This window comes from Notothenia rossii (genome assembly GCF_949606895.1).
Source record: "Notothenia rossii genome assembly, chromosome: 10".
Classification (NCBI taxonomy): Eukaryota; Metazoa; Chordata; class Actinopteri; order Perciformes; family Nototheniidae; genus Notothenia; species Notothenia rossii.
The window spans coordinates 50,805,450-50,827,883 of NC_136908.1; the positions used below are offsets into that span (position 1 = coordinate 50,805,450).

At 41.8% G+C, this 22,434-nt stretch overlaps 1 protein-coding gene across 8 annotated transcripts in view; it reads left to right on the plus strand.

The window, feature by feature from the left end:
- ppp1r12a (protein phosphatase 1, regulatory subunit 12A) overlaps positions 1–22,434 on the plus strand; it is a 48,965-nt gene that overhangs the window by 21,836 nt on the left and 4,695 nt on the right. For 4 of the 8 annotated variants that reach the window (XR_013803218.1, XM_079653983.1, XM_079653985.1 and 1 more), the window contains 23 exons: positions 406–524; positions 5,477–5,636; positions 6,219–6,363; positions 6,447–6,521; positions 6,650–6,741; positions 6,923–7,080; positions 7,768–7,859; positions 10,151–10,378; positions 10,499–10,590; positions 10,837–10,950; positions 11,704–11,856; positions 12,823–13,002; positions 13,586–13,741; positions 14,894–14,984; positions 15,601–15,780; positions 15,869–16,040; positions 17,943–18,064; positions 18,162–18,221; positions 19,858–19,874; positions 19,978–20,098; positions 20,723–20,827; positions 20,910–20,957; positions 21,932–21,982. Coding sequence is in view for 7 of the 8 variants with exons in the window: in XM_079653983.1 (XP_079510109.1) it covers positions 406–524; positions 5,477–5,636; positions 6,219–6,363; positions 6,447–6,521; positions 6,650–6,741; positions 6,923–7,080; positions 7,768–7,859; positions 10,151–10,378; positions 10,499–10,590; positions 10,837–10,950; positions 11,704–11,856; positions 12,823–13,002; positions 13,586–13,741; positions 14,894–14,984; positions 15,601–15,780; positions 15,869–16,040; positions 17,943–18,064; positions 18,162–18,221; positions 19,858–19,874; positions 19,978–20,098; positions 20,723–20,827; positions 20,910–20,957; positions 21,932–21,982 (2,731 nt within the window). In the remaining variant the exon portion in view is untranslated. The remainder of the gene's footprint in view (positions 1–405; positions 525–5,476; positions 5,637–6,218; positions 6,364–6,446; positions 6,522–6,649; positions 6,742–6,922; positions 7,081–7,767; positions 7,860–10,150; positions 10,379–10,498; positions 10,591–10,836; positions 10,951–11,703; positions 11,857–12,822; positions 13,003–13,585; positions 13,742–14,893; positions 14,985–15,600; positions 15,781–15,868; positions 16,041–17,942; positions 18,065–18,161; positions 18,222–19,857; positions 19,875–19,977; positions 20,099–20,722; positions 20,828–20,909; positions 20,958–21,931; positions 21,983–22,434) is intronic. The other 4 variants (XM_079653984.1, XM_079653986.1, XM_079653987.1 and 1 more) reach the window with 4 other exon arrangements.

Consider the following 22,434-nt stretch of genomic DNA (forward strand, 5'->3'; position numbering starts at 1 on the left):
TTATTTACCCTTATCATATAGTCTGTGCTACACACGAGCAAAAGCTTGCGGTCTTTTCTTTCATCCCCTACAGAAAAAAAAGTCAATGTTGTTGGGAATTTGTGACAGGCCAAAGAGGTGCAGAGATGCAGACTGTGATGTGTGGTCAACTAATGTTGGCACTGAACCAAAAGTAACATTAAACAGCTCCTGTCCTTCAACTGTTTCCAGATCAGTTAGAGGAAGTGACAGTTGACTCTACCTACTTCCTTTTCGCCCAGACAGAGGCGACAGTTTGACCTCAAACTTTTCAGTATAAAAATCAACCAGACTACCTCTTTCAGGAAAAAACACCACAAAGTGTTATAAGGATGTTTATATACATATCATGCGAGGTAATATGTCAAATGTGTGTGTTTTTTGCAGGTATCTCATCGCCCAGGGTGCCAGTGTAGGAGTTGTGAACAGTGAGGGTGAGACTCCGCTGGACATCGCAGAAGAGGAGGCGATGGAGGAGCTCCTTAAGAATGAGATTAACAAACAAGGTACAGTATTAAAGACATCTTCAACTCTGCTGTCTGGTCTATGTTTGACTGATGGGTCTCCTTTCTTTCCCAACTCAAAATATCAAAACAAGTGAATCAAAAACCTTGGTATCAAACCGTATCTTATATAACTACTTGGGTTTGGATATTTTCACCGGAAGTCCAATACTCATTGCCTTCCACATTTTACCTTAAACAAATATAAACAATATTTTATTTTATTTTGTCGCTGTGTTGCTGGTTATGCAAGCTGTTAAAATAAATGTACCCGCCTGTATGCCGGTTGAGAACAGTTATTGTTTCCTTATGTACGAGAATGTTGTCCACAGAGTTTTCCTCGAGTGTCAGTCACCTGATGTTTTGCACTTGCTCGCCTGAATAATTCTTACATAATATAGAATAGTGATCCAGCCTCGTTGTGAGCACTCATGTGATGACTCAAAACTGATAAGTCAAGTTTTTCTATTCTGGGATGGGGCATTCTTAAGATAATGAAGTCCCTCGCTTATGGTTAAGGGCCACGTGCAAACGTGTCAGCTAGCCCCAGACCACAGGGGTGCACCTCAGCTCACTATTTGCTTTTTTTAATAAAGATAGCTTTACATTACCATATTGAATGCTACATTTTACGAGTGCTCTGATCTGCTAGCGGTCGTTTTTTGAAGATTTTTGTTCTCAATAGTTTGACCACTGACCTTCATAAAGGCGCATCAGGAGAGCCTATCAGATGACTCCTGAATCCTACATTTTAAATGTTTTCAAAACTCAATTCTCCAAGAGATACACACACACACACACACACACACACACACACACACACACACACACACACACACACACACCAGCAATTGTTGGAATCGTCCCAGAAATATTGATCTGAGCAACCTTACTACATTATACATGGTCATTGATGGAAGGTGTGAAACGCAATTGTGCACAGGTTTCCAATCATGAGAGCCCCATTAGAAATGTGTATAATAAGCACATTCCATATGTAATATACACCATAATGCCTCTTCTGCAATCATACTATTTCAAGTGTATTGTGCTCTGTTTAATTTCTAGTATCTGTAGCAACCCTTAAATAAACATTCTCCCTGTAACTGTCAGTCTCCTCAGAGTTCTTTAAGTTGAGTGTTTAAAAGCACACAGCATACAGTGATAATTACACCCAAGGTGCTGTTTGCATGTTACGCTCCTGGTCTGTGTTATATAACGGCGGTGAGACATGCAATCAAGCAAACCTCAAGTATCTTGGCCAGCGGCAGTTGTCAGCGTTCATTTGAGATCCCTGAGTGATGTGCTGCGCTGCCTCCTATAAGATCACTGACAGACCCAAAACCATACTTCATTTTCATTGTTCATACACTCATCAAAGCCAAACTACTGAATACTTTTTCATTTTGTATTCAAGTTTGAGCTATATTTATTCTTCAATGCAGGCTTGCGTAACACTGCTTTCGAAGACACAACTTCAGTGAAGAGTGAATTTGCAATAATCCTGGCCTCAGGGCAGCTGCAGGCAAACCGCAGCTCAGGCTTCTGTGTTCGAGGTAGCAGGCAGCATTATGCAACTGGCTGTTGTGTAACGCTCCTGTATGATTGTAATGTGGTTTTCCCCTCTCAAAGACATACAAGTCATGGGGTTAAAATTCTTAGTAAGTGGCTATGGTTTCTCCTTGGCTGGGACAAGGAGAAACCCCCCCCCCCCCCCCCCCCCCCCTGCCAGCCCCCTCCCTCCTCCCCTTTAGCTGCTTAATGGGAGCTTCTGCATGTCCTTGTAATGGGCTGAAGGTGGACAATCTCATTAGGGCTGCACGATATCGAAAAAAACTGACATTGCGATTTCCCCCCCCCTGCGATATATGTATTGCGGTACGAAAACATACAGCAATTGAAGAAAAGACAGTTTTTTTTTTCCCGCAAACCATCCTTTCTCGAACTTTCATGCTATACAATTGGTATTTTTGTTTAAAACTATATTTAACCGGATGAAGGATTTTGGTCACGGACGTCTGGATCTTAAGTTATCAGAGCAACAAGCTGAACTAGCCCGGTTAGCAGCGCCGTACTGCCCTGGAGAAACACATGAGACTACTTTATTCAGTGTTTTTACCTTTAATCACGGGGTCCGTTTGCTTTGGAGATTTGATTGTGATTGGTGGTTTGCTGTGCATGCAGAGCCTGCATGTCACTCACTCAAGTACCCCTGACGTGAGAGCCGCGCAAGTTTTCCTTTTGTAGCAAGCAGCAAAATAATTGTAACATGACGTGTTTGAGTTAATTTGCCTACTTAATATCACAAGTCCAAAAAAAAAGAAAAAGTGTTTTAAAAAAATCGCATGTCCTGCGATGCGCATATCGCGATTATCACGATACATCGTGCAGCCCTAAATCTCTTACATTTTTCCATCACACTATGGCTTGTAGCGAGAGGACACAGGGTTGACTTGTGTTACTCTGACATTATTTACCTTATCTCAAAAATAGTTGTTTTGCCCTTTTTTCAAAAAAACAATACCTCTGAGAATCCTTCAGGCTAGATTTCTGTACATATATTTCTCCAGAAATACTGTAGGTATATTGAGGTGAAGGAGGAGGAAGGTCCTTTTTTTTTTTTAATGTCTATTGAATTTTCTCCCTTACTTCTCGTGTAGAAGATGTGCTGTTCTCTTGTAAATCTCATCTTTGAAACGCTGCCAACTCCAACACTCGGCTCTTATTCTGTAGTCCTACTTAGAGGCCATTAGGCCCCCGGCTTTTTATAGACTCAGTGTAGGCTACTTCCCAAGAGATCACGGGACGGATCTCTACCTGGACGTCTCCCATTGCCTACATTAACTGAACTGCCATAAGGAGGTTTAAGGTTCATTTCACCACATACCATTTATGCCCTGTTCTTCCTCCTATTTGTAAGAAAATACATCCCAACTCAGTTTGAATTAGAGCATTTCTGTGGTGTCCCACCTTTAATGCCGGTAATTTAAGAATTACACTTTATATTCCTGGCAATGTATGCTCTTAATCCAACATTTAAAATCATGCATTTTGAAACCACTGTCCTACACCTAACTAAGCTGCAGTTTTGTAAAAGGTTGATTTATGATTCAGATTTGTATACTTTTTTTTTATTTTTATAAATAAAGGAATGAGACTATTTTATGACGTGGATTACTAAATGACAGCTACTCTGATCAGCCACCCATGTTGAGGCAATGGTTCAGCCCCTGTCAGAAATTCAAGCTTGGTTTGAAATGTGAAGAATGAAACTTGGAAACCAGTCAAACATAAACTCAGACACTGAGTCATCTTCTTCCCATTCGTTTTCACTTTCTTAGACTCCAGCCCACTAATGAGAAACATGTCCACCAGTTTCAACAAGCCAAATAATCCCAGTGCTTTGCTCAGTTTAAGCCAGTGTGCTGTAAAGTGGATTGTCACTGATTTTGAGGCCAATTGTCAAAAGATTGAAAGGGCAAAAAGCTTCTAGCAGGTGTCTTAGTATCTTTGTTATGGCTCAAATTCCCTCTTCGTGCTTAACAGACCTTCTTGTGCTCATCTCCAGCTAGCAATGGCTACTCCCCTGAGTAGAGTAAGACCTTTCCTCTTCCTGTCCTTTTCTTAAGCAGAACTCGCAGACACAGATGTCCTCTTTCATTGGTTTAAGAGCTTGAGGCAATATTTAAGCTTTCTTGAGTGTCAGGAAATGAGCGATGATGTATCCTCGGGAGTAGAATAAAAAACCTATACAATCAGCTGAAGTTCTGGCTCCGACCCCAGAGCACTTCTTGGATCACTGTTTATGTAGTCCAACACAGTTAACACTCACGCAGCAGTACATTTCAGAGCGTCTCGTGTTCCAGCCAGGTGTCAACAGGACAATACCGGCCTGTTTTCACTGCTGCACTGCACGCAGCTTATGGCTTAGACATATTGACCCACTTAAACGGCTGAAGCCTGCGTTTTGCAGCCACTATTTCTTCGACAAATTGACAGAATATTGGCACATAACCGTTTGCTAAAGAGCTTTACAACACCCTCTAGTGTTTAGAAAGGATGCCAGAATAATGTCTGCGCTTCCTCTGTAGAGCCTTACATGAAATGGATAACATTACATGACATGGATAACATTAATGGAAGCACTGGGGTTCACGGGTTGAATCTTGTGTAAAAGACTTTGTCATAATTGCGACATCATGGTTCCCATGTGTCCTGGAAAACCTGGAAAGCAGTTCATAAATGTTTCAGTCGTTGAAAACACATGGGAAAGGTAAACCTTGTTGCCATGGAAAATTATTTCAACATTTGCTATTTTCATTTTGCTGGGAATCAACTACAAGGCTCTCTATTCTGAGATCGTGTAGTTAGTGTAACTAAAAGGGAGTAGTTATAATATAGTTGGATAACAATTAATGGAAAAACAACTGTATGTAAGTTAAAGATTAGCTAATTGCGTTACTTTTTTCTTTGCTGGCATTTTATCTTTAAATGCTGCATTGTTTAGGTCAAACTGACACAAACTTAATATATTCAAATGTTGTTTTGCTTTGGGTATTTGCTTGATTCTATGAATGAATCTTTCCTCCTTTCTAAGCATTTAAGAAATGATTTGTGTATATGTGTAAAGACTGCATGTCTTATTATAAACAATAACATGGTGGTGTTTTTCCTATCCTAGGTAGATCCTCAAAAAAGATGAATAACTAGCTCTTGAAAACCAAGCAAATATTTTACTCATGGCTTTGCATTGAACTATTTAGGTTCTCTTTCAACTGTGACCAAATCTAAAATAATGTATCAAACACTCACATTTGAATCTAGATGTAAAACGAACATTTTCCTTGACCAACACCTTGAGTGTGGCATGTTCACGTTCATGTTCACGTTCCTCCGTTCTCTGATCTAGGAGTCACAGCTTGTTCATCTCTCTCTCCCTCTCTCTCTCTCATCAGGGGTGGATATCGAAGCAGCCCGGAAAGAGGAGGAGCGGATCATGCTGAGGGACGCCCGACAGTGGCTCAACAGCGGCCAGATCCAAGACAGCCGGCACACCAAGTCCGGAGGAACGGCGCTCCACGTTGCTGCTGCGAAAGGATACGTCGAGGTTTTAAAGTAAGCTTTTGATTTCACAGGTAGAAGAAGAATATAACAACCAACTCTTCTGTTACATAAAGCCCTAACTGTCTGTAAGTCACATTATATAAATGCTACCTATGTTAAGGCCTGGTTCCTTCATTAATGCCAGACATATCTTGGTGTATGCATCTTGTCAGTGATTTGACATTGTCTCAGTGGGTTGTTAATAAGCTCCGCTGCTCGAGGAAAGGAACTGCAGCCACCTGTCCATCTGGTCTGGGAAGCCAGCCAGCACACTTCATACTGCCATAGAAAGCTCTTAAGATCTCCGATGACTCCAATACACACAAGACAGCGATCTAAATGTTTCCCCCATCATAACACATTTCGCCAACCTCATTCTTTTCCAGCTTAGGGAGGAATTCAGATTATCAGATTATGTGTTTTGGTATCTCATAAATCTGACCCAGGGTTACAATGCTGACGTACATCTAAAAGCCTGGAATTGATCAGCATCTTTTTTTAAATATTGGTTCACAGAGAGCAGAGAACCACATTTCTAATTCTAATAAACTTGTTTTTGTCTCTCCTCTCACTCTCCACTCCTTCATCGTGCAGGCTTTTAATCCAAACAGGGTATGATGTAAATATTAAGGACTTTGATGGCTGGACTCCTCTCCATGCATCAGCACACTGGGGCAAAGAGGAGGCATGTCGGATACTGGTGGAGAGTCTCTGTGACATGGACCTCATTAATAAAATGGTGAGCAAATGGAACAGTCATGAGTCCTGTCATTAAGAGATGTGCAATCCAGATTTTAGATACATTTGATTTCTTTCCCTCAGGGTCAGACTGCTTTCGATGTAGCAGACGAAGATGTTGTGGGACACTTAGAAGAACTCCAAAAGAAACAGAATCTGGTAAGTCATTATTGTAATCTAATCAAATATACATGTATTATTTCTTTACAAGATTGTTTTGGTGGCTAATATTTTATGCTTTGCCGTGTTATCTCCTGTTGTATATCCTTTTTTTTAATATATTCCAGCTGATCGGTGACAAAAAAGACGTTAAGAAATCTCCTCTGATTGAAATGCCAACCACTGGGGATAACAACCAATCACTGAAACCCATCAAGAGGTATGTGTTTAAAGATTTATGGTGATAAATTGAAACTACTGACTTACTTAGTGTGAGGATTACATAAATATAACTAAATACTATATTCTTTATCTACGTCTCGTTTTCTCCCTGTTACTGAATAATGTCCCACACTGATGCTGTAGTTCTGTACTGACGGTGTTAAATGTATTTGTTGCAGCAAAGAGACGCTGCTTCTGGAGCCAGAAAAGAGCGCCCTACGCATTGAGACCTTGGAGCCGGAGAAGGTGGATGAAGTAGAGGAGGGGAAGAAGGATGAATCGAGCTGCTCCAGTGAGGAAGAGGACGACGAAGATTCAGAGTCGGAGACTGAAGCAGGTACTGTGTTTGAGGGTAGTATTCAGATCCAATACTAATGCCATACTGTAAAAGTATTCTGTTACAAGTAAGTACTTGGGTAAAAGTAAATAAGTGCAGTCAGCAAAATGTAGAAAGTATTAAAATGTAAAAGCAGCCAAGACAGAAACGATCTTAAAAAACACAACTAATTAACTCAAAAATATTCAAATACATTTGAAAATAACTTGAATGTTTATGGATGCCAATTAGTTATCTCTCAATTGGCTAGTTGATTAAAGGATTTCCTTGGGTTCCTATAGTCTGTTGGCTAGTATGATATTATATTGTATAAACTCTTGTGTTTTTAATGCAAATGTAAGCTCTTGTCTTTTTAACTAAAGATACAAATAAATGTAGTAGATTAAAACATTGCAATGTTTCTATAAATTGCAGTGGTAAAGTTCATTGATGTAAAAAACAGAACATTATTCAATTCAAGTTTATCACATTTGAACATAAATGCTATACTTGAGTGAATGTACTTCGCAGTTTGACTTATTTTAGACTTCAATCAGTTCTCCAGACTTAGAATTGACTGGTTGTTGGTTACATTTGTATTTCATTCATTCAGCTCTGTCTTTTGATATGTGTCACCAATAACAGGTTCCATACTTGTTTTGATTCATTGTTGTTTGACTCTCGCTCGTTTCTCTCTCCCCCCTCCAGACAAGAGCAAGCCTGCAGCATCGGTGAGCAACAGCACGACGCCCGCCCCTGCGGACATCACCATGTCGCCTCCAACCAGCCCAACCAACCAGGTGACAACCCCCCCCCCCCCCCTCACCGGTGAACATGGTGCGACCTGGTGGACGAGCATTTATCATCCTCCCCTGCGCCGACAGCTGCCACAGTGCTGGCTTCAAAAGAAGCAAATTGATTTTAAAAAGCCCTGGAGTAAACTAGCAGCTGATGTGATCACGGCGCTCCCATCAAAACACCAAGAGCAGTATCACATCAACCGTGTTCTACGGAGACACAGTGGTGCCTCACTCGATACACAAATCAGTGTAATTCACCATCTAGTTAGTTTTTCTCCCACTTGAACGCAAACTCCATTTCACAGCTGACTGGAGATACTGGGGGTTTACATAAATGAGTTTGCAGTTCACACTCGGGGCCATCACAGCAATAGTTGTCCCTGCTTGTGATTTGCTTTTCATGTCGCAGTACAATGAGCACACACTGCTAACAAATGTCACGGAGGCCCTGAAAGTGACATTTAAAAGTGATTGTTGGTGGCGTTGGGGGCAAACACTGCAACAGGCTGAGCAGTGGGGATGATTAAAGGCCATTATTGTGGATGATGGTAACAGTTCATCATAAGACGGGAAACCAGGAGGCTAAGAGTGGTTTAGTTTTTAGGAATAAAACTAAGGCTTGCATGGGAGTGCTGATTTCCCACTTTTGAGTCTGCTGCCCTCTGCTGGCAGAATGAGGCCAAGCACTTAACTAACGTTGCCAAAGTGGACACATAATGCTTCAAATATCTTACATTTAGCCAAAGGATATTGTATACTGTATATTGTTGTAAATACTCATTTATATTATATGAAATACTTGTGAAATTATATTCATTTACATTCACAGATATAAAACGCATGCTATAAATATATATGGTTGTATTTAAAGATTGGAACCGTATTGGTACTAATTAAAAGTGACACAAAATAATAAGTAATAAAATAGTTTATGCGATTATTATATTGTCTTTAAAAATATATTTTCTCTTGAGTATGGACAAATTATTCCCAGTGAAATCATATAAATCCCATCCCAACTAGAAACTTTCAAATCTACCTTCATCCTCCTCTCATTCTTTTGTATCTTCCTAAACCTCTCATGTATGGGATACACAAGAGCCCTGACGCCCATTCCTTAAGTTATTATCATTCCACACTCCTGAATGCAGCCTAAATGGCAGGGTACCTTCACAGTTTTCTGTTCCCTCCCCCCCCCCCCCACCTCACAAGTAGGCCACCTCTCCAAAACGTCCTAAATGTTGTTTATTTTTTCCTGCTTCTGTTCTTGCGATGATCTCCTTGTTTCAGTCCTCGTTTGAAGCCTAGTGCTCACACATCACAATGTCTTCTGTCTAACAAGAGTGAGAAAAACATTAACAACGTCCACTTTCGACACTACCAAATGTTTGTTGGACCTGTCACTTAGTCCAGCTGAAAACTATACCGGTAGCCCCCCCCCCTGGTTTGGCAGTAAGCATTGTGTGGTGTGACTAGGCCTTACAAATCTGTCCTTGTCATGTAGTGTGTTTCTTTTGCTGCTGCTTCTGTCTTATTCTGGCTTTTTTCTATCTCAACCTCCTCCCTGCCCCCCCCCCCCCCCCCCCCCCCCCTCCGCATCTTTCTCATCCTGGGCTCTTGTTGGTTGGCTTTTAGTTTGATTGTGTTACTCCCCTCATGCCTGTGGCGGAGCCAGGCTGTCCTGCATTGTGGCGTCAAGGCTTGCGCAAAACTGGCATATCTCTGTTGCCCAAAAAACTGATGGTGAGGCATTGGTGTGCACCAGAGTTGTTCTCTCATCCTACATGCACCTGTGCACTAAATTAAAAGTATTTTACACCTCCCCCCGCCCCCTTCTAACCACCCTGGCCTGATCCAGGTGACGCAGAATGAACCCCCTAACGCTGGCGTCCACTCATAAACCCTCCATGGTTTTGTTTTCACTTTTAATCAACAAATGCACTCTCCTGGTCGTCCTTCACCGTGTGTCTGTGTTTTGTTTGGTTGCTCATGACCATGTATGCCTCTTTGGATAGTGTATCATGTGGCCAAACCTGAAGTCCATCAACCGGAGCCTAAAAAACCAACATGTTTGATCGGTTTACTCAGAAATAACTTTTAGTATTGGTCGTGGTTATGATCTCTTAACTGGCATGCCCGTCCTCAGCCCCTGGAGATTAATCCAAATGGTTTTTGACCTGATTAACGTTTGTGTTACTCACCAATATGACTCAAAATCTCCTAACTATTTAAATGTGTAGAGATTTTAGCTTTGCATACTTAACCCCCTGCCCCGTTCCTCTCCCTCTCAGAACCCTCCGCCTGCCGGAAAGGTCGCATCTAAGGTGGTGGAGGACGACAGGAAGGACGAGTCTCCTGCGTCGTGGCGGCTGGGTTTGAGGAAGACAGGCAGCTACGGGGCGCTGGCGGAGATCACGGCCACCAAGGAGGCTCAGAGGGAGAAGGACACGAGCGGGGTGATGCGCTCTGCCTCCAGCCCCCGCCTGTCCTCGTCTCTGGACAACAAAGACAAAGAGAAGGTCAACTCTAGTATAGAATGTATAAATATGAAAATTCTGTACTTTTTTTATGAGAGCTCACTGAAGACTTGTTTCCCTTGTTTGACAGTTTCACTAATGTTGGTCCTTTTTTGTCTGCAGGAAAAAGATAAAGGAACTCGGCTTGCTTACGTTGCCCCCACCATCCCCAGGAGACTGGCCAGTACTTCGGACATCGACGAGAAGGAGAACAGGTGAGACCTTTGGGCCTGGCTCTGTGCTAACATGCATTGGTTTGAGCGGCTCCTGCTGCCCACTGCTGTATGTTGCAGGCAACATGCCTCAATGCAATGCATGCTGTGTTGGCCTTAGAAACAGGCTTTCATTAGGATGTTATGCTTAGTAAGACAAAGAAGGGTAGATTTCAAACTAGGGTAGACATCTATCTATATCAGATCTGTTTGAGGAAGATTGAGGTACTATTGAAGTGTAATCCCCAGGGACTCTACTGCTCTGATACGTAGTGGCTCATACACCCGGCGACGCTGGGATGATGACCTGAAGAACTCCGAAGGAAGCGCCTCCACCAACCGAACCCCGACCTACCAGCGCAGGTCAGCCTCTACTGCGACACAAGTCCCACCCCCCCTCCTCATCAGAGCTCTGCTCCATCTGATGTCATGTGTTTATCCATTATGAGGTGGACTTGCATAGCCTTGGAACTAATACCACTGTGTAGGCAGCATTGATAGTTGTTTATCAGCCGCCTACTGTACATTTGGCTCAGATTATGTCATCAGAGATATGTACGTACATGCTTCCATGCACAGCAGCAGCTGCTGAGAAAGCACCTTTTCTCTATCACTGCCACTGAGTGTGTTGCATGACTGTACCTGTCCTGTCAGGCCGCTGTGCCACTGAGTCTTCATAGCATTACTCATTATGACAGTTTAACAAGCCTATATACCTGTCTGACTACCAGATACATCAAATTCTTAGAGTTGTTTTTGGCACAAAACCTAGACATGGACTCAAGCTGCATGCATGTCATATGGAGAAATCCTGGATCCATGATCTATCTTAAAATCTCTAAATATTCCTAGTTTTTACCTTAGAACTTGACTGTTCAAGGAGATTGCAATCACCACAAATCTACAAAAATCTTCATTCATGAATTCTCCAAACACTTTAACTCCTGACAGTTACTATGATTCGACATCCATCCCCATATGACATGAATGCACAAATAGTGTGTGTATAAGCTTAATACCCCTTAAATATGTATGTGTCCTGTACTATATCTGTTTGTGTGTGCGCCTCCACCGCTAACATGCCTCTCTCGCTCCCACCCGCCTGCCAACACGCAGCACGTCCCACACGCTAGCACTAGGGCGGAGCGGCAGCACGCGGGACGTGCCAGCCAAGTCTTCGTCCACCTCCAGCTTGGACCCTAACACCTGTAACACTAAACCCTGGCAGCCACCCGCCTCCCACTACCAGTCTTACAGCATTTACCGCAGGTATACCCGCCCCCCCCCCCACCAGGGCACCGCCGTCTCTACACCCTCCTTTCCTCTCTGACTGTCCGTGCTCTGCTCACTGCCTACCATGAGTACTGTGTTGCATTTAATGTCCATATGACAAGTCTGCAAACCTTCAATGTTGCTGATATGGAGGAATAGATATAATAGAATATATAATAGAATATCAGGGAAATTATGTTCAGATAAAACATTTTCTGAAACAGTATTTTAAATGTGCTTTTTGGGAGCACAGGTCATTTTTCTGTTATTTTTTCACTCAGCCGCCCTCATCATTTCTTAAAAATTGGGGCTTAGGAAGTGCCTTCTGAGCTTCTTTATTTTACAAGCGGATATCCAAATACAAAACTTATATTCATCAGGCCGCTTTGGCTAAAAGTAAAATGTTTCTTAAAAATGATGTGGAAAATTGCAAGGTCAGAGTGAAACTCTTCAAGAAAGCTCTCATTACTTGACACTCAAAAAAATATATATAATTTAAATCATGTCACTGGTCATTTATGAACAGATTACTTGACCATTCTTGGCACAGCTATTGGCTTTGCAAAATAAAATCGAGTAGTCTCCAAAAGACTGCTTCTTTTCACAAGAGTTTTATCTCTAAAGCTTCCTCTAGTCTAGAGGGTTTCTCAAATAATATATAAAGCGTCTGTGACATTTTGTCCATTAAAATAATACATGCCGTGCAGCCATTAGTATCCACAGAGGGTTAGATACGAAATACAGCATTCAGACTGACTGTCAAACCTCTGCTATTAGAAATGCAATATATGTCTGAGAAGTGTTAAGTAAATAACAGAAAAAGAGTGCTTACATCTAATAATCAACTAATTAGCTCTACAATAACTTAGCTAGATGCTGTGGTTGTTAACGTATCGGTATTTGTATTCTGCTCTGGCTCACTGGTGACCCTGCTGTGTCCATGTCTGATGTTTTGTCCTCCAGCGGCTCCTTTGGCAGAAGGAACGAGGACTTGGGTTCCTCGACCACCACCTCGCCCTCTTCCACCACCAACACCACCACCACCACCACCACCTCTGTTACCTCGCCCACAGGCCATCGTGGACTGCTCTCCGGCCTGGGCTCCTCCTCCACCCGCACTGGCTCCACCAGTCTCACCAGCAGGTAATCAACAGCTTGTAGAAATTCCACTAGTGTTATGACTCTGGATTTTCTCGGAGAAGGTTTATTCCTTTTTTTCTGTATACACACTACAAACAGCACAGAACATTAATACACCATAGATCAGGTATAAATAAGACGGTATAATACAGAATTAATATATTACAGAGCGTTATTGACAATTTTATACATTATGAACAAGTATGAGTATGCTGTAGAAAATATAGATGTTTTATAAATACAGTCCTATTTAGGAAAAAATATATATTTTATTTTATAAAAAAAGAGGAGTGACTTCTTCCCCACCTCTTCAGAGATTACAAAAAGGGATTTAATGAAAAGATTGTCCTGGCAAAACACTTATTTTCACCTGTTCTAATGTCATGGACACAGGTGAGAAAAGAACTTCTATAAGTCTGGACCACCTTCACTCACCTTCAAAGTCTTTTATGCTGCAGTACCTGACCTCTACAGTGGCTGCCAACAGACATGTGGCCTCACTTACAACCACACATTTATGTTTTATAACAAAGGCATGGAAACTGGATCCCTCAGTTTAAGCAAGTTTCTTGTTCTGTGTGAACAGGTACTGGTCAGAGGAGAGTGCAGACAGGGAGAAGGAGAAGGAGTCTGCTGCCGTCATCCCTACTATAAACACTGGCTCCACGACCACCTCGTCCTCCACCACCACCACCGCCACATCCACCACCACTGGCATTGTCACTGGCTTTGAAAGACGCAGGTAACTCATTAAAAGGTCTACAAAGCTCATGTATATCCAAACTATTGTCTCACCTTCTGATATGTCTTTATAAATGTACTAAAGGCAGCCCTAACATATTTTGGCACTAGCATTAATATTGTTCCGTCAGTCAAATAGTTATCCGGATGCTCTTCCTTTGTTTGAGAACAGGGTGTGTGTGATCTTGAACTCTGTACACACAGACAGACAGAGAAAGTCTCTTTTCTCCTCCACAGTGTGACAGAGGGAGCATGTATTTGCGTGTGTGTGTTTGTATGAGTGGGGTCGAGTGCACGTCTTCCTGTAGCAAACGCTGAAATAAGCCACCTGTCATAGTTGGAGTGAAGCGGGAGTGTTTCAGAGACTGGATTGCTGCAGTGACTTTTCCTTTTAAGGGAGGAGGGCAGAAGCTGCACATTTTCCTCAAGGCCGAGGCTCCAAATGCGCTGAATGAGTTCATAATTCAGTAGTAGTGAGGAACACTGACGCAAAGGGCTAGATTCATTTACAGATTTATAACCCGGAGCCTTTTGAGCCTGGTACTGTTACAGCAAAAGGTTGAATGAATCACAATCAGAATACCTTTATTAGTCCCACAGAGGGAACATTTGCAACGTTACAGCAGGAAAGAGCCACGGACAGCTTAGTGTTGCATATCTGAAATGCAAACATAACTGAATCCTATTTCACCACAGTAACTTTAAGAAGGATTAAGAGTTGTTTTAGGGCTCAGGAAATTGATTTCTTACAACAAAAATCTGTTCCACCTAACATTTCTTGACATTAATAGCTGCCTTACATTTACACCAGTTCACCAATGTTCTTCATATATCTGCACTCTTACTTTTGGCAAGTGGAAGCCTACATTCCGTCGGCTTTGACCACTCGTAGTGCCTTACGATTTTAATATATTAACTTAGCAATAATTATTGTTTAAGATAATAGTTATTTTCTTCATTTCCCGGCTAGTTCATAAATGAAAGCGGCCATCTTGCTGATCACAAGCTACCTTAAGCACATATATTAATAAAATACATTTAAACAGAAAAATATTAAATTGCACTTTCCCCATCTCAACACGGATCTGATTCTGGATTGAAGTATTTATGCTTTTATTGCCAGATGAATTAACCCTGTGTGTGTGTGTCTCAGGTCATACCTGACGCCAGTGCGAGACGAGGAGTCAGAGTCTCAGAGGAAAGCTCGCTCCAGACAGGCTCGACAGTCGAGGAGGTCCACCCAGGTTAGTTCATTTCAAAGTATTGAGCTCTTTCTTTTCCTCCATCCCACCAAAAAAAGGCACACTTTTTGGTACCAATACGCAATCACGTCATGGTGACTTCTTGTACCTGGGTTGCATCATGGTTTTATAGCCATGTGTGTTTAAATGAATGTTGTCACACTGGTTGAAATGCCATGTTTTGTGTACATCGACACCACTTAACATCCAGGCCTGTACAAAGAGCTGACTGTTTTACTAGCTGACATTTATAGGACAACAAAGAACAAATTAAACATTGTAAATCACCAGCTAGACTTTTCACTGCACAGCTGCTAGGAGCTTGGTTTGAATAATACAATTATGTTTATAAAGGTCTAAGCCAAGCCAATAATAAGAATTCTAGAGTTCAAAGATCATTGGGAAACCGTGTTCATACTTTTATGATCTAACTCAAGAACTGTTCTTAATTTGGCTTTGAATGAAATGTTATCTATTAGGTTTAATGAATTCCTGTCTTAATTGATTTCTGTTGGTATTATGTTTGGTTTCGGCAGCACTTTATTTTTCCTTCTGTGTATGAAAAGTGCTATGTAAATGAAGTTTGATTGACCGATGTTTTATTGCGATCTCGTCCCAGGGTGTAACTCTGACTGACCTGCAAGAGGCTGAGAAAACCATAGGCAGGAGTCGTCCCCCAAAGACCCGAGAGGAGGAGAAGGAGGAGAAAGAGAAGCAGGACAAGGAGAAGCAGGAAGAGAAAAAGGAGATGGAGACTAAGGAAGACGATTACCGGTCGAAGTACCGCAGCCTCGAAGAGGTACATCTCTGCCCTGCATGTAATAATTTCCACACCCTGAATATTTGACTACAATGTCCCTCTAACCGTTCGCCTTTCTCCCTACCAGCGCTACCGGCCTTCGTCTTCCTCCTCTTCCTCCGCCATTTCCTCGGTCAGCACTGCATCCACCCCGTACTCTAGCACCGGCTTGTCCTACAGCTCCAGCTCCCTCAACAGGCCCAACAGTCTGACGGGGATCACCTCCTCCTACAGCCGCTCCTCCAGAGACACGGAAAAAGGTCCGTACCATTCCCATCAGAATACACATCGAAATCCGCTATATGGCCTATTCAATTCCTTTATTAACGATAGTTATATATCAGTGGCGAGCCGTCAGGGTCCTTTCTGAGGGCCTAAGATATTCTACAAAATAATATTTAAAAACATAAAAAAATATATATATTATTTTTTTTGTTTTACCAAAATAAATAGATTTAATTGTATTTAAAATAACTTTTCCAAAGAAATAAATCCTTCGAATCTGCTTATTCAGTTTCTGCTTGAATGTGAAGGGTTAAATGAAAGAAGCTCCTTTAGACGTCTCCGAGTTACTGTGAAGAAGGGAGCTGATTGGTGGTCCTGCTGTACATTCAGAGGGCCCGCTATAGTAACTGACCAAGAGAGTAATGTCAAATGACAGTACAATTGACCAATCATATCTTCCCTCTAAATGGGTGGGTTTTATTATCACGGACTTTACAGACTTTTACTTTTACGTACTGTGAAGCTTTTCTTGTTTCCATAGCAACAACAACTTCCTGTCAACAGCGTAAACTCGCCTTTAAAATAAAAGCATGCCAAATTACACTTAAGACATACAACTGCAACGAAAGTAACAAACACAATGCAATATCCTTTTCAAAGAACACAAATAGGGTTATTTACAGGTGTTGTTTTGTGTGGTAGAGGGTCGCTTTCATTGATGCGTTTTGCACCCCGGGCCATTGTTTTGATATTCCGCTGAAGTATACGCTGTGACATAATCACTCTTTTTTTTTTTTCGAGGGAAGGGTTGGGGGTCAGAGGGCCTAGGTATACAAGTCACGGCTCGCCACTGTTGTATATACTGTACACACAGAATGCAGATTAAAGCGATTTAACAATGGCACATAACAGTAGACAAACACAAAATATGATTTTTAATTCAATTCAGGTTAAAACATATAAGCACAAATCACATGATTTCCAAAAATGTAAAATATCCACACAAAAAATAAATAAAAATACAATCAAATAATAATTAAAAAAATATTCAAATTTATTATGAAATAAAAAAGGGCCATTTAAAGAGGATACTGCTAATTAAAGCATGTTTTGTACTATGGATTAGATTTAAAATGTCTACAGATGAAATAGTAAAAAAACTGGTTTTGGAAGATGTGTTCTAACACGGCTAAAAGCCATCTTTGATTACCTTAACTATCCTGAAACAAATATTTATTCAGTGCTATCCTCACCAATATAAAGCGATAACGGCGCAAGGTAGTGGTGGTCTAATGGATAGTGAGGTGGGCTGAAGATCAGAAGGTTGTGAGTTCAAATCCCGCCTGGAACATCACCACTAGTGTGTCCTTGAGTAAGGCACTTAGCCCTTAGTTTCTCCAGGGAGAATGTCCCTGTAATTGGTCATTGTAAGTCGCTTTGGATAAAAGCGTCAGCTAAATGTAATGCATGTGGACTCGGCTGGTGTCAGTCTCCATAGGTTCACATTCACATGGGCAAACTGCCACATGCTGACCAAGTGCATCCAGACAGAAAGGGATTGGGTTGTGTCTCAAATGAAGTCACTCTTCTCTTAACAAATAAATCCATGAAGCATCCCTGGGAAAACAGAAAGCCATTTTAATCTGTTCAACTGACGGAAACACTGACCTCTTTGTTCTCCCACGACCAAAACCTTTTTCTCTTTTTTTCCCTCTGAACTGGAGCCAAGTCGAGTTGTTGTCCTGAATGTGCTTTTGTGAAGTGAAATCATGCCTTATTTAACATTATCCTTATAATCCTTTAATCCTTGTTGAAATTACTGTATGAGTATTTGCTGACTGTAATAATAACAGTCACATTTTGCTGGGAGAAATATCACCTGTGTGTGTGTGTGTGTGTGTGTAGTTAACCTGCTGTCCTTCTACTTGATTGGACAGAAATGGACAAAAGGGAGGAGGAGAAGGAGGGAGAGGACAAGTCTCAGCCTCGCTCCATACGGGATCGCAGGCGGCCCCGCGAGAAGAGACGCTCCACCGGGGTCTCCTTCTGGACCCAAGAGGTGAGACACATTCTTCATAAGGGGCAGCCGCTCGCAACCCTCACAGGTTCTTTCATCCTTTGGACGTTAACCCTTTTATCCTTATTTTGTATTAAAGGGTGGCGACCCGGACCAGCAGTCAGACTCGGAGGACGGCAGCATCAAGGGAGAGCCACAGGTAACTCAACACACACACACACACACACACACACACACACACACACACACACACACACACACACACACACACACACACACACACACACACACACACACACACACACACACACACACACACACACACACACACACACACACACACACACACACACACACACACACACACACAGCAGGAAGTAGGGAAAAAATACTCAACTGACAGCCAAAAGCAAACTTACCCTTTGGCTTTTCTTGTGTGGCCAGACCTCAGTTTGATTCTTGCCCTTCTGCATTTCCTCTCTATTCTCGTCCTTCCTTTTGTCTCATCTCGTGAAGTCAAGGCCAAGCGAGTCCGGCAGTCTTTGATATTCAGCGCTCTGCCCTGTGCAGGGATGATTTCCTCCCCTGCCACTTATCTTTCAGTCTCACCCTCTGATGCCTTTGAATTTTCTTTACATCTTCGGGTGATTGACTGGGTGACCTTGAACACCGAAAGTGGTATCAGACATGGATCAGTGGGTTTTAAAAACATGCAGACATGCAAAGGAGAGGAAGTCTGGGTCACTTGGGTCAAAGCACACACATGTAACAAGATGGTGGAGAGTTTTTCAGATTTGGAGATGATATTTAAAACTATTCAACCCAAAATGTATGCTATTTTGTGCTTCTTCTTTTTTTTACATGAACTCACTGTTAATGTCAATTTGACCCAGTGATGAGCGAAGTTAACGTGTAATTAACCGGTCTTCCAGTCCCTTAAATCAAAATAAAATCATATATAAGCTCTTAGATTCATTTAATTGTGTTTATACTATCCATGGAAGAAGCAGCATGGGGCAGAAAGGGCAGTGTTGTGGAAATATTGCTGGCTGCTGAACATCCTGTTTAAATGGGAGTGTCTTTTAATAGCAGACAGTAGTCGCAGCGTTCAACCATCACTTTCAGCCGGATAGTAGAGAGGGTGGAGCAGCAGCAGAGCACTAAATAGGAAACAAACAATTATCTCTTCATGGAGATTGGAAAGCGAACACTTTCCTGCCTGACACTCTCAACAGTTTACATTGCATAGTATTGCATTTTTAGACAACATCACCAAGACTCAACTTTTAAATCTCTGATGATGCAATTCAGGATCAGTTTTGTAATTTAGTTTCCTAGTCTTGCAATAAATGGAGGCACACTGGCACACTCCAAAGCTCCAGGGCTTCTTGACTCAGATGGTAGCACTGTTGTGTCACCGCCCTCTGTCCGCCTCAGGAAGCTCACTGTCATTTTAGAATAGCTGGAAGCCCCGACCCGCCCTATCTGACGCCCGGCCCCGCTCTGAGGGCCGCTGCTGAGGCTCTGCACAGCGGGCCCGGAGACGCATCGGGCACTTAGCTGGCATGACAGCTGCTTAGACATAAGTCAGATATGTGATTAGTGCAGGAGTGTGTGTGTGTGTGTGTGTAGGATGCAGATTGAAAGCTCAGAGAGAAGGGCTGCAGAATCTGAAAGTATGACATTAAGTTTCAAATGAAAAACACATCCCATTTTATTCTTCTACTTAGTTTTGCTGTTTGTATAAGAAGGCAATGTCTGCTTTCGGTTTCATTAAGTGTTCATTTTTCTTCTTTATCCACATTAACATATCTTTCATTTTTGTTTTCCTACAGAGTGACAGATTGTCCAGGTATGGTTTCCCCTTTTTATATTATCATTCTATTTTGTATTATTATCTTTTATATGCTGTCCGTGTTTATAACGATTCTAATTTAATTACATTTCTGTCGCAGGAACGAGAGCAGCACTTCAACCTTAGATCGCAACGACACTCTTTATAGCCGCGGCTATGGAGAGAGTCGGAGGACATACTCTAGCCGACTGGACAGAGACGACACCACTGACTATAAGAAGGTGTGTAGTGTATTTAAAACGCTATACAAACTGCTGCTATAGATCAGTTGGGTTCCTGGTTTAATTTTGAAGACTGGCAAATGATGCTGTTAGAGTCAGGACTCTGGAACACAGAAGATTCATTAAAAATAAAAGTTACTGGCTGCTACAAAATGTTTGTTTTTCTTCTTCATGTAATTGATTATGATTGCTCACAATCCGTAGTAGTAGGCCCGATTTAACATATAATACCATTAAGTATTATTTTACAATCACCCTTTAATAATTGATAGCACAGTCTAAAAAGTACCAAGTGATATAACATTTTAAAGGGACAATACATATTTGTCCTCTTATCTTTAATGATATATATCAAATTGTTTTGGTGTAAGTGTTGGAGATAATGAAAGTAAAGATGTCGGCCTCATAAAGACATTTAGCAATAAAAATAAAAAATCCAAAAAATAGCAAGAGTACTGTCAAAAATATGAGTTCCTGCTTTTGAGCTGGACAGTCCCTTTAAGGGGGAGTGAGAGAAGTTTGGATTTGCGACCCTCAAAATGTGGAATTGATACAATACTAGGTTTTTACAAATGACTTGCCTATCACACCTGCTGACTGTCTTTGTGCATTTCCTCCCTGCAGCTCTACGAGCAGATCTTAGCTGAGAACGAGAAGTTGAAGGCCCAGTTACGTGACACAGACCTGGAGCTGGCAGACTTGAAGCTACAACTAGAGAAGGCCACACAGGTACACTGACCTCACACCAATTCAGATCTATCGTAATAATAACACAATTCCTGATGCCTGATGTTTTTCCCCCTCACTGCAGAGGCAGGAACGCTATGCCGACCGATCGCAGCTTGAGATGGAGAAAAGGGTAATGACAGTTCAATAACGCAACTCACAAACAAATGTCCTTCTTACACCATGACTGAAAAACATGATTAACTTCTGTCTCTCAAGTTAATCTCTAATAAATACAGAACTCAGGTCTGTTCTCTCTGATAAATCCCTGCTTTAAACACGATGGTAACTCCACCAATGGGTTTTTATCTGAAGGTTACAAGCAGGCCCCAATTTCATCTGGGTGGTGGTATGATCTTAACCTGACTCTTTGTATCAGTCTACTCTCTGCTGCTGTCTGCGTGTCACACATGTAGTCGGGAGGGGAGGGGGGTCAAAGGGACTTCCTCCCTCCTCCACCCAGAACACCCCTCCCTTCTCTCACCCGTTTTAAAACCTAATAGGCAGCGTGTGGTCACCTCTTCTCAAGATTGCTTCTTTAGTTATTTTTGCGTGTGTGTTGAAGTGTGTTGATCTCAATGTATGCAGGAAGACTGTAGGCGGTGGAATGACTGTTGAAACAACTTGTGCATGCGTGTGAACTGACAGTCAAAGCATGTGTGTGTTTTCATCATTTTCCACTCATTCAATTATTGACATCTTCAGTTGCAGATGTGTCGCAATGAAACCCTGCATTTGTAAAAATCCATCCATTACTTTCAAAACCCATCCTCCATTTGTCTCTTATAGAAGAATGTCCTCTTCAGTGGAAAAAATGACATTCTGCCCATGTTCACGAGTCGTTTACTTATCATCCTTAACAACCTCTAAACGTCCCCATCCCTTGACTCATTCATTTCCTTACATATGAATCATTTCTACATCACTGAATATGTAAGTGAACTGGCTGTTGCTTGCAGATTCCTCACAAGACATGTGTGTGTTCCAGTGTGTGCTGTCGCCCACCCTCACCATCCTCCACACCTTTTCTGTATGCAGTGTGTCGAGTGTGCTTTCTGCTATCTCTGTTCTAAGTCCTGAGTTAACCTGCCTTTCCTCCGCCTGCAGGAAAGAAGAGCTCTAGAAAGGAAGATATCTGAGATGGAGGAGGAACTTAAGGTATAAACACACACACACATTATATTTTCTGTTCATGTACAGTGGGGGTTTTAGAAGATAGGAGTCTATTAGGAGTGGTGAGTCACCTCAAATGCCATGATGCGTAAAAGATCATATGCAATTATTAAAGACTTGATTTATTTTCATGGTTTTGCCTTTACTTGAACTCTAACATGGAATTTATCATCCGGGAATGTGAGCAGCAGATCAGCCGCTTTCCCGTAACTCAGCATTTCCCATCTGGAGTATTATAATATAAGTAATAATGAGTTATCTGGTTGAATACAGAATTGTATTTTCCTTAAGATACTCTGTATGCACATTATATATTTTCCTAAGGAGCCCCTTGTGGATCACTCGGGACAATTTTGCCTTTTTTTAATTTTAATTTAATAGATTTTTATGGCATATATTTTGGCAATGGTGTAAGGTTTCTTTTCTTCCTTTTTTTT